This window comes from Emys orbicularis, chromosome 2, assembly GCF_028017835.1.
Source record: "Emys orbicularis isolate rEmyOrb1 chromosome 2, rEmyOrb1.hap1, whole genome shotgun sequence".
NCBI lineage: Eukaryota > Metazoa > Chordata > Testudines > Emydidae > Emys > Emys orbicularis.
Genome location: NC_088684.1, coordinates 290,431,595 through 290,444,272, shown reverse-complemented (window position 1 = coordinate 290,444,272; position 12,678 = coordinate 290,431,595). Strand labels below are relative to the sequence as shown.

The following is a 12,678-nucleotide window of genomic DNA, read 5'->3' as shown; positions in this document are numbered from 1 at the left end:
AGCTTAAGCGACGCCATCAAAACGGGGAATGTAAGACAGCCTCATACAGATAAGGGAAAAGGGATGGAGCCCCAGATACTAGGACAATGCAGACAGCATCTGGTCACAGCACCAAAAAGAGTATTTTAAGGAGGCTGACCCAGGAGGACAGCAGCACTGAGCACTGCTGCAGACAGGAACTTCCTGTGATATGTATATGCATTGGGAGGGGGCACCAGAGAGATTCCTCTGTCTGCAGCACCAAATGGATACACTGGGCCTGATTTTCTTTTCACAGCAGTGGAAATTGGGCTTTCATTGACTTTGGTCAAAATCAACAGGGTTATGCCCACTGATGCCTAGAACATTCCCTAATATTTCAAAATTGATGTGCAGCACCACAACCCTTCAGGCCATGTCACTGTTAAGGAATCAGCAGAATTGTATGTAACAGGCAGGTGGTGGGAGGGGCTGGGAACAGAGTCTCTATCCCTCTATCCCCGAATGCCCTACCCTTAACCTTGGAGATCTCCACCCACATGAGAACCTCAAAGCACTTTATAGGGCTGAGGAAATTCACCTTCCTGCGCCCTTGGGCCAAGAGGAGAGAAAGGAAATTAAGTGTCATTATAGTCAGTTCCTGACACTTTGACCCCCTCATGCTCCCCCATGTCCCCACTACCCAGACTTGTAACCTCCATGTTGCCTTTTACTCTCACACACATTCCCACCCCAAACATCCTGGCTGCCACTAAATAATCTTTGTTCTCCATCACAAACACAATCCCAACAAATCCTGACAGTTCTGCTTATGTAGGCCAAGTTGTATACCCAACAAGAAAGCAGCCTATTGAACTGCTGGCAGTGATGTGTGTACAAAAGAAGCAGGGAGTGATAGAGATTTCTGTCTGCAGCACCATACGGGCATTCTGTGGGCCTGACTAGTGGAAATCAGGCTTTTCCAATTTTCACCAAACTCAGAGTTCTGCCCATTGATGCCTACAACATTCACTGAAATTTTAGAATTGATTGGATGCGGTGTTGAAAAGTCATCACATTATATACACAGAAGGACATGCCCCTGAGCTGAGTCCAGGGTCTCACTTTACTTAGCCAATAGGCCGTATAGATAAGCATACTGTTAGCGAGAGAAAAAAAAAAAAAAAAGATAGTTAATGACAAAACACTGTCTTAAAATCTTAGTAGGGTTATGTACTCAAATATGTGAAAAATATCTATGTATTTCACACAGTGGGATGAGATTTTAGAATACGCCTTTTGTCAATTGCTCCACTCAAGTTAGCTTTTAAACCCTTAAAAGCTGGAGCAGGAGTATATGCAGTCTCAGCTGAACAGCAATGCGTTACTGAAAAGGAGTAATTCTTCTGTGTTGCCACCCCCACCATAACATAAATGTGGGTAATTGCTACATTGCCAGTGCTCCGATCTCCATTTTCAGCTGTCAAACCCATGCATAACTTCTTATAGTCCCCAATCCATTCTCTGGTACCAAACCCTCACAATCTTTTATTCCCCTAACGAGCACCAGGAATAACCCACCTGCAATCCCCCTTACCAACCCAGTATTCTGAATGTCCTTGAAACTTCTAAAAACACACTTGTTCCACAAAACCTACCAGCTATAATATCCACTCACCACTGTCTGTTCTCTGTATGGTATGCATTTATGCATTTAGATTCTTAAATTTTGGGGGCTGGAATTGTGCTCTTTGTTCATGGTATTCTGCACATTACACACTACCAAACCAATTATGGTGCTGTGGCGAATACTAAGAAACAACTGTAATGATAATTAACAATAAATGATTGATGACAATGGGGAAAAATTACTTACCTGAACATAAGCAAAGAAAGTTTTTGCAAGTCTTTGGACATACATCTGAGAACAGCTGAAACATAATTCGACCAACTGGAAGAAAATATAAGTATTTGGTGTTACAAAGTTTTCAGTTTGCCATTTTTTTGTCATAATAAACAAGCAAGCATGATTTTTATTTACCATTTCACTGAAAATGTATTTTAAGAAGTAGATTGAGAACTGAGCAAGTTCTGAAAATGTAGTATTAAAATAAGTGGTTGGAAAGAGAACAGTGACTGGAACAATTTACCTGAAATTAAAATTAAATAACTTCACCATATCTAATTTATGAAAAATCCTAATCACTTAATAGTGGCTTGAAATTAAGAAATAAAGGTCAAATTATACCTACAATAAATATTTTATCTTGTCTATAACAACTGTTTTGAAACAAGTCACCTAAATTGCTTTATGCCTTAGATAAATATTTTGAGTATCACAGGAGCAATGGGAATTTTTTTTTTTAAGGTAGCACACTTTGTACAAGGATAGATACATTTGAAGCTGTAAAAGTTATTTATATTTCATTATCACCTAGAGGCCTCAACTAGATCAGGGCCCCACTGCATGAACTGTTGTACAGATGTAAATCAATCTCTGGCCCAAAAAACTGAGTGCAACACCTGCCTAGCTGCTTTGAGATAGCTTTTCTCTTTATGCAAAGAGAGCTGCACAACTTCCATTAACAATAATGGAAGAATCATGGAAACAGTAGGGCTGGAAGAGACCTCGAGGGGTCATCTAGTCCAGTGTTTCTCAACAACCGGTCCATGGAGCAGCACCGGTCCACGGAAGCCTCCTTGCCCAGTCCCTGAGATTTCCCTGACACAGTTTAGGAAGGCAGCAAGCTGGTCTCTGGTATCAAAAAGGTTGAGAAACACCGATCTAGTCCATCCCCTTGTTCAGGCAAAGACCAGTCACACGCATTCTTAGAATTAGGGCTCAGAAGAAGTGGTAACTTATGGTGCCGAATAACATTACTTTATCTAGGCACATATTAATATGTTCAAAGGCACAAAAAGTTTTTTAGAAGAAGTTTTCATATTTTGTTTTGTATATGCCAAGCTACCTGAAACTGCATTCTGTAAACCAAAGATCATAAATAATGTTTGTAGAACAGTATAGTGAAACGCACAATTTGCAAAACAAAATTTGCTTGATAGAATTATAGCTTGTGAAATAAAAACCACAAAAACTAAATCATTGTCAAATATACAGATCTTTGTGATAACCTATTAAAGAGTACCCTCTAGTGGTATAAAACATTAACACTTCAACACTGATCATAAAAGCAGCAAAATATTGTATGGCTCCAAGTCTGCTGAAAAGCTACTATGGAATTAATTCTACTGTCCTGCCATGAAAAAAGTCTCTTGAAATTGAGACTGAAATTATTCTATACTGTGGCATCTAGGAATATTTTCAGATAACTTCCTTTCTAAGAAATTCAGCAAGTTTTAATTCTCTAAAAATATATGTAATTGTCAGAATGTCTTCCCAATAATTTACTGGTTTGGAAAGTCAGGAGATTCTCTACCTTAGTGTGGGCACAAAGGTTCATCCAGGACAGATTGGAAGGCCCCACCTCCCTCCCTCCCCCCACCAGAAGTCAAGGGGGGGGGGGGGGAGAAAAAAGGATGAGCTCACACTTCAGCAGAATTTCCCCCCCATTTGCTTGAAGTTCCCTCCACAGGACCAGAAGCTGCTCCTGAACCTCGTTAAGCGCCTTTTTTTAGTAGCTAGAATGTATCTAGCAATTTTTATTAACATTAGTTAATAAACCATTTTGCTTAGTTAAGAACACTGTACAAGTCTTATATGTAAGATTTACTGGTTAGTTTAATCTTAACCATCATTATGCAGTTCTTATTTTTAATTCCACGTCCTTGGTGAGAACTGTCTCCCTTTCCCCATCATGACAAGGACTAAGGAGATGTGTAAAATAATTTGTTTAACACATTAAACTGTGGAACTCATTATCACAGGACACCACTGAGGTCAAGAGTTTAAATGGATTTGGAAAAAAAAAAATCAACGTCCAATAGTTACATTTGATAGTATAAATAAAGTATTTATAGAAGAGATAAATGTTAAGAAAAATACTTCCTATGGAGGTAAATTATTCCATAATTGTCCACAACAGCATTTTTTCCATCTTGAATGATCTGGTACTGACCACTGTTAGAAACAAGATACTGGACTAGATGGACCATTGGTCTGATGTGGTGTGGGAATTCTATGAATATCAGAGCTCAAAATTGAGAATTTATAACAGAAGAGACTACTCATCCTCATAGTACCACTGGGATATGTGTTAATGAATCTAACTCAACTACTGTATATCCCAAATTTTGAACATTTTTCTTCGTCAGCTTCCAGTATTACACCATGATTTTACTTAGTTTAGAACACCTACAGTCAGACCTGTGGCTCTTCATAGTTGTAGACAGATATTAAAAAGTACTTAAATAACTAAAGATAGAAAAAATTGCTTGGTTTGTAGCAACATGGCTGTAAATGGTACCCAGCAAGGAAACAGTTTCATTCAAGCAGCCTTTCAAACACAAAGGCAAAAACAAATATTGCACATTTCCACTACCAGATAAAATGTTAAGATGCTCTTAAATGTTGAGGTAACTCTGTCCCAATAATTGTTGTTTTTTTTAAAAGGGTGCATGACATTGATATAATTAAAAAGACACATGGGGGAAGAATTGGGACATAAATAAGTCTCCTTAGATGAGTCCTGTTCTAGGAGCTAAAAAGTCATGATTCTGGACATAGTATAACAAAGCCTTGTATTTATTTGAACAGAACTTTAAAAGGCATCTATCATCTGGTTTAAGTGCCCTGCAACAAATTAAAAATTCATTTCTTAAAACAAAATAGTCTGACCTCTGTCCACAGCACTAGACCAACCAAAACTATGGCAAACAAAGACAGCCCACTTTCCCCATAAACACAGTTTTCCCTGTACCTCCCCCAAAGCTAGTGAAAATAGCTGGAGATAGTAACAGGATGTAGTCAGCTTGAAACAGCCAGAACGGGCAATTGTGATGCAAGGGTATCTGCTCCAGGGCTCCCTGGGTATGTCTACACTGCAATAAAATACCTACAGCAGAGCCACGGCTGGTCCAGGTCTGATGACTTGGGCTTTTGGGGCTCAGGAGCTAAAAACTTCAGGCTTGGGCTGAAGTCTGGTCTCTGAAACCCCGCGAGAAGGAGGGTCTCAGAGCCCCAGGCTCCAGCTCGAGAGGGAATGCTGACACTGCAATTTTTAGCCCCGCAGCCCAAGCCCTTGAGTCAGATGACCCAGGTTCTGAGACTCAGTGCTGTGAGTTTTTTATTGCAGTGCAGACACACACCGCAAGGCCAGAAGGAGATCTGGGTCAAGGGCAAGCATCTTCTCTACCCTTCCAGGAATTCAACATTAATATTAGGAGATGGAAGAAAGACATGCAAACTTTCCTCATCCTGACAGTAACCCACTGAGGTTCACCAGCTAATGACTCAAGGAGCCAGAGCTAGAGGAGGGCATAGTTGAGGGATACTGTGAAGGGCACAGATAGCAGGGGTGTGGAAACTGTCTCAACCAGCAAACTAAAGGAGGTTCAACAAGAACAGAGCTGGTAGCAGTATTTTTAACACCCTCCTGTACTGGGAGGTCAACCTGAACAGTGTGTACCAGCATCTCTGTCCATACTGGCACACAAATGACTGAGTCTGGAATGACTGAGGCTCAACTGTTGCCTATCCCTGCAAAACTAAGGCGTTTCTGGAACATTATTTAGCCCTGCAAAATTCTCTACTGTAGGTAATGCTAAAGGTGTTTTTGATGTCAAGACTACAAACCAATCCCATGGATTTAGAGCTACTATAGTTGAGGATGTCATAATACTCAATTTGCATTTTCAGATAAATTATTGAGAGCTCTCCAGAATAGGACAATGCCCTCCAGTTCTCTTATGGATAAGAAGATAACGAAAGCATAACTCCCTTCTTCAAAGCTTCTGAAGGACCATTTCTGTTGTAGAAGAAGTTTGAATTTGTCCCCTAGCAGATTCTTTGATGAAGGATCCTTGAAAAAGGTGGGTGTATATTAATCTGGTGGTATGCAGAAGAACTGTATAGAGTAGCCTCTCTGAATTATTTCAATTACCCACTTATCATGCTAATCCATAATACAGTAGAACCCCATTTATCCAACCCTTCATAAGCCAGCTCTGTATTAAACGAACAACCAGCACACACAGGTCCAGAAGTGGGTGATCTCTCCTGTGACCACTAGATGGCATTGCAGCCTCGCGCTTTACAATTCTCCGGATTATCTGAATTTTTGATTAGCTGATCTGGCCTGGTCTCAATTAGATTGGATAAACAGAGTTCTGCAGTACCAAAATCAAGACAAAGAGTCCCCAAAAGGGGGCAGATGGAGAAAGAACACAAAGGGAAAAAATGCAGTGGTTGGTTCAGGGCTTTCAAGTGCATTTTCAAAGGTTTTATTTGGAGGTGGCTCTAAGGTCACAAAAGACGACAACCTGTGGATCTGTCTACTGAATTTCAATTTTTGCCTTCTGAATTCTTTTCTGACAGTCCAGTGCTGGAGAAAGCTGAAATGAACTGTGGTAAATAAAGGGTGCTCTTCTTTTAGAGGATTCTTTATACAGGTCCACGCATTTCAAAGTTGATCCGGGGTCCCTTGCTTTCTCCCAAGTCTCACCGTGCAAGTTCTGAAGAGGTCAGATTCCTCTACTTCAGCCTGTGTGTCCAATGACTAACTGATGTGCACCAGTCTGTCAGCTCATTTTATGATGATAGCTCCAGAATAAACAGCTATGTGTCTGATGCAATGTAAGCTGCTCTTAGAAGAATGCCTCACCGCTTTCTGACCTTCCAGACATTATCTCCTTTACCTCTTCCTGTAGTTCTTCCAGAACACAGCTTGACAGATTGCCACACAATAGACAAATGGTGGGTCAATATGGCTTTCACTATAGAAGATCCTTCTTCCTGACACCACTGTAGCCTGTGGTGGTTTTTATTTTGTTTTTTTTCCCATTTGCCAGGGACATCAGAAGAAAAGGAGTCTGGGTGTTGAGAATTGGATTGGATTCCCTCCCCCGCCGGAAGGACTTGCTATAACAAGTCTGTCTTCTGCTAAACTAGTGGGATGGACAGGTGTTATCTATAAACCCTTGTTAGGATCCATAAGGACTGCATTGAAAGGCATGGTCAGTCTGCTGGTTAATGAAGTTTCAAGATCTTAAACTTATGAGCCTTTTCTTCAACTGTGGAAAGTTTGAAATCCAATGGATCTTGTGAGCAGATCTTAGAAGGATTTAAATCTGCCATGGTTGACACTGATGTCATCTCCAGCATAATACCCTCTAGAGAAGAGGAGGCATTAAGATTATTGTCTATGACCTTTTCCTTAGGACAATTTCTTTGCCTATGGATTCTGAACGCATCCTCAACAAGATGCATAGGTGCTTTGGCAGGTTTGGAGGCTGACCTTACAATTGCTGATGCAGCATCAGGAAGATACTCAAGAGCAATTATTTGTTTCTGCACTGATTCTTAGGTTGCTGACCTTATAACTGCAAGTGCCATAAAGAGCCAAGTGACTCAAAGAACAGCCTCCTCATAAGGATAAGAATGGGACAAATGATCCCAACTCAGAAGACCAAGAAAGCAGGGATTGAAACCAAGATATAGGGGGTTATATTGACGTTTTCTATGCCAAAGGTGGAATCAAAAATCTAAATTGAGGTAGAGTGGACCAAACGTGTCTGCAGTGAGCCTCCAACTCCATCGTGAATGGTGGCAAGACAAATTCCAGGAACTCTTAAATTCTAATCACTTCCAAGTAAATCTGTGGCACTGCCCTAGATGGGGTTGTAATTGGAATGGGCTTCTTCCTGGGTGTACTAAAGATGTAGTTTGAGAGGAGGAGGAGAGGATAGAGTCCTGCACTTGCATCCTCTCTCTCTCTCTCTCTCTCCAAGAAGGAGAGTGAAATAGAGGATGGTGGCCTAACCCTTGAAACAAGGGACAAAAGACTTTCCCCTCAGAACCAGGGGCCCTTAAAAGCAGAAGTTTCCTGCTTCAGCACTCTCTCTTTAGTGCCAATTTCCTGCTGGAAAGCTATCCATTGACTTCTCAGAAGTGAAGGACAACACTAGGGAGCAATGGTACCATCTCTCTCCTCTTTTCATGGTGTTTCAATCCCAGAGGAAAGGGGAGGATTTGGCCTGGTCTGAAGCTACCTCTTGGAACTTAACTTCAATATGCTCTGAAACTTGGAAGAAGGACCTGGTGTCAGCTTAGACTTCAAGATAGCCTTGGAAACAAATAGAACTTCTCCATCAGCATGGCTCAGAGCAGAGACCAATGGTATAAGCATTCTCTGGTGGACTGTCACTGGTTTCTAAGGAACCATGAAATTGTCTAACCCACTACATAAAACAGAATTTTAACTATCATTATGAAAAATAATGATTTTCACTAAAATTAGTCCTTAACCAGGGAGAAAAAAGCCCCACAAAAAAGTACTAATCTGAAAGTCAAGGCAAACTGAAATACAGAGAAATGAGGTGACTTGCTCAAGATCGCAGAGCAGGTCAGTAGTAGATCCAAGCTAGAATCCAGCTCACAGTCCAACACCTATGCTGCCTGCTTTTTGCAAAACATCCTACCCTCAGCCACAAACTGAGATGGTCTTTCACATTGCAAAACCACTGCACTAAATAGAGAAAAGTGGTTTAGTGGCTTAAAAGACCCTGCTATGACTATGAATCCCTGTGGCCCTTGGCAAGTCAACTATGCCAACATTTTCAAACCTGACTGTATAACTTTAGTTATCTAAATCCACATTTGGGCACCTACATTTGAAAATGCTGGCCTTCAGCACTATTTGCTTCAGACTGTATCTATAAAATAAGCACAGAAATTTACCTGCCCACAGGGCCATTGGGAAAATACTCCTGGGGGAATTCTACACCAAAAAATTCTGTACACAATATTTTAAAATTCTGCATATTTTATTTGTCAAAATAATACAATATAATCATACCAGTTTCAATTATTTTTGGTAATTTATTTCAAAATATCTGACAGCAAGTATGTCTGTAACAATACAGATGGCTAAAAAGATTCAGGAAATGCTTTTTGACAAATAGATTTCTTACTAGGCATATTAATTTAACAGAACTCTGAGTAATAATTCATTTAAACTACAATACAGAACCATATTCCCTACACCCTTCAGAAGCAGTGCAAAGGCTTGGGGGAGTCAGGGGTAACGGAGGAGCTGAGGGAGAGGGAAGTAATTGCTGGGAAGGAGCCTGGGTGTGAACTTGCAAGGTTGTTGGGTATGGGTGGGAAAAGTATGGAACAGGTTTTGTTTTTTTGTGGGGGGGGAGGGGGAGGAGGAGAGACAGGGAAGGATTGTTAGGGAGCTTCCCCCATGCAGACCCTGGCTGACCCCTAGCCTCTCCCATTCAGTCAGGCACATGTGCCCCTGTCTACATGTGTCTCTCCATCCCCACTCAGACACCCCTTCCCCCATCCCCATGTGTCTCTGTGCTCTCACTCAGCCACCCCTCTGTCCTCATGTGGCCCTGCGCCTCCACTCGCATTCAGCCCCTGCCCCAGTCTGTCCTCCCCCACTAGCCCTTACGAGCCCTGGTCTGTGACCCCTGCCAGCATTCCCATGCTGTCTTCTCCCCCCCTCCCCCGCCCCATAGCCCCTGTCTCCTGACAGGCACTGTGAAGGCGGCACTGCAGGCTCTCTCTCTTCCCTTGCTGGCCAGAAGCTATTGCTCTGTTCTATTGCCACAATGCCCTCTGGTGGGCAGAAGGCAGAACTGCAATAACTTTCCAGCAGAAGCTAATTTCTGCACAAAAAATTAAAAGTATGCACAGCTCATTAATTATTTGTGAGCGCAATGGCGCAGAATTCCCCCAGGAGTAGGAAAATGAGAATGTTTACGAAGTTCTTTAAACAAAACTATTTCACAGATGTATTGTTGCTTTTAGCCCACAATCCAACTGAAAAAGTATAACATCAATTGCCTACATACAATTTAATTGTGTAGCCAATGTTGTGACCAAAAAAGCCTGGTTTTAACTATTAAAGTCCAATCTACACTAACTAGAGGAAACACTTTTGCTGCTGGGATCTATGTAGATGAGTACGTACAGCTTCTTTCACAGCCTGTTCTACTCCTGTGTTGCAATTTCCCTAATTGTACAGCTCAGCAACAGAGCTGACACTTTTCCTTTTAGGGCATGTCTATACAATGAGTTAGTGTGTGCGGCAAGCTGGAGTGCAAACTTACGAAGCTTCAGTGTGCCACGCAATAACTGTCTGTGTGGACCCTGCTACTGCACTAACGCATGGTATAGACATGCCCGCAGGCAGATGAATACAATGAGGTGTTTAATAGCGGTGCAATCCCCACTAGTGAGCCTCACAGCATGAAGGAATTTCAGGATATCACAGAGTTCTTAGCAGCAGCAAGATGTTGCAAAATGCTGTCTTTCTGGGCATGACTGGAGTTGTGCAGGAAGAAACTGTAGATGGCATGCTGCCCACAGAACATGTTCAATATGTGGAGAGTGGCATTTTAGTGCGTGACCACCTCCTGTTTCATCTGGTGTCCTCAATTTTCCTAGGCCTATCAACTTTCTCAAGTGCTCCCTCCTTCTTTCTGACTGAATTGACACCCCAAAAATGTATTCAACGTCTCTTCCTGTTATAAAGATTAGATCATCCAATTAGAGAAGAGAAAACATACCACATGACTTTGGTGACTAACCACAGACCTTGAATAGCAAATTCTGGATACTGAAGGATTATTTACTATGAACAGTTTGTGAACAACATATAAAACCTATCTGAACAAGCTAACAAAAACAAGTTAGCTAAATATGAACTGTTTACAAATAAATCTGCAATGAATATTTCAGCCAGCTTTAGTTAAGTGGTCCTTCAGAGCTTTCACTTTCACAGGATACCCACAGCACGTTGGGGGTCGGTGTCCATCACTAGGGCTCCTAGGTGCTATACTAATACAAACACATAAGAAAGAATGTTGAGGATGTAGTTCCTTTTTTCTCCTGGTGAACTCCCTCATCCAATCTGAGCTGCAAATCTCCCTGTTACCCACCTTTCAAAACCTTCTTGGACCAAACAGAGTACTGGGAAAATTACAGCACACTCCTACTATCATTAATAGGAGGCTCATAATGAAGTATAGGCTCCTAATGTCAAGACAGTGGCATACAATCTCTGCAGCATTGAGTGTGTAACGATGGCAGCCTGCCAGAAGCCTGAGGACCACACCAATTTGAACCTAAATTTAAATTATTTAATAAAAAACAGATGCATGATCACATATCCCTCAGAGTTTGAAATTCATGGGAATAAAAGTTTAACCAAAACAAAAATTTTAAATTGCAATAAAAGTGAAAGGGTGGCTACATTTCTTTTTACACAAGAAGTTATTCTATTAAGAGAAATGAATAGCTTTGTTATTTAAATTATTAGTTAAAAAAACTTGTTGTGTCCCCCTCTGGTCAGGCATTTAAGGGGAAAGAGTCTTATCAAAGCAACACTTGAATAATTATTCTTTTCCCCTTTCTTGCCCTGCATTCTCTGAAGCAACCTAAAGCCCCACAAAAACTTCTTCCTTCCACAGCACTAACCCCGTCCCCAATAAATGTGTCTGTCTTCTGCTGCCACAAATATAAATGTATTTGAGTACTACCTGAAGGTGATTAGGACTGTCAAAAATTACTCTTTTTCTGAATAACTGAATAAATTAGGTGGGAGACTATAGTAATCAATCTTCTCCAAGCACTAGTTTCTGCTTAAACCTCTGATTAATTTGGTGCCTTCAGTTTGCTGTGTTCCTAAACACAATTTGCTTTAGGCTTCATTTCAAATCTCTATGGTCTTTCACTAAACACTAACAGTGAGCATAGCTCTATATAAAACAGTGAAAGATATCGTGCTTGCCCCAAAGATTTATCAAGTTGGCTCACAAAGGAGACCACCCCATCCCATCTCTTTCATACTATACTATGAGTGAGGGAATGAAGAGAAAACACATGGGAGAGAGATTGAGAGGAGAGAGAGTATTAATAAGGAAAGTTCAGTAGAATTTAAGGGAGAGAGCAAATAAGAATAGCAAATACAGTAAGTTTTCTGGAGGATAAAGGGATTGTGGTCATAAGTATTAAGTCTGGGGTTATTCAGCTTTAAATTCACCACTCAAGGGGAAAAATAAATCAAGAAACATTGCTCTGCCCTGCCATATAAGTTACTGAAACCTGTGAGTGAATAAAACGAAAAACAAAACTCACACACACACACTCCTATCCAGAGCTTTACAAACCTTTGACATGTTTAAAACACAATCCAGAACACCACAACGTTAAATGGAGTTATTCAACTATGCATGTGCTGGTAACCAGACTATTTGGGAAAACAGGTACTGCAACTAGTCTGTCCCTATAAATACATATTTAAGAAGTGTTTTTTCCATGACATTTGCAAAAAAGGTAAAAAGCACACCAAGAACAAATACACTACACTATTAATAGCTCTCTGCGCTACTGTCAAATGCAAAGTTCTCACACTTGCTTATATTTCCAATTTATTTTGCAATTAGTGCTGAAAAAAACCACACCAACCATAAATATAAAGAAATACATACCACAGAAAACTTAGGTCCTACACTACCAGAACTCCTAGCTATCTTCGAGACACCACTGACTTCCTGAGGAAACTACAATCCATCGGTGATCTTCCAGAA

General features: G+C 40.9%; 1 protein-coding gene across 1 annotated transcript in view; it reads right to left on the bottom strand.

The window, feature by feature from the left end:
* Positions 1-12,678, bottom strand: part of NKTR (natural killer cell triggering receptor) — a 78,334-nt gene that overhangs the window by 56,169 nt on the left and 9,487 nt on the right. The window contains exon 3 of the mRNA XM_065398195.1: positions 1,835-1,909. Coding sequence (XP_065254267.1) covers positions 1,835-1,909 — 75 coding nt within the window. The remainder of the gene's footprint in view (positions 1-1,834; positions 1,910-12,678) is intronic.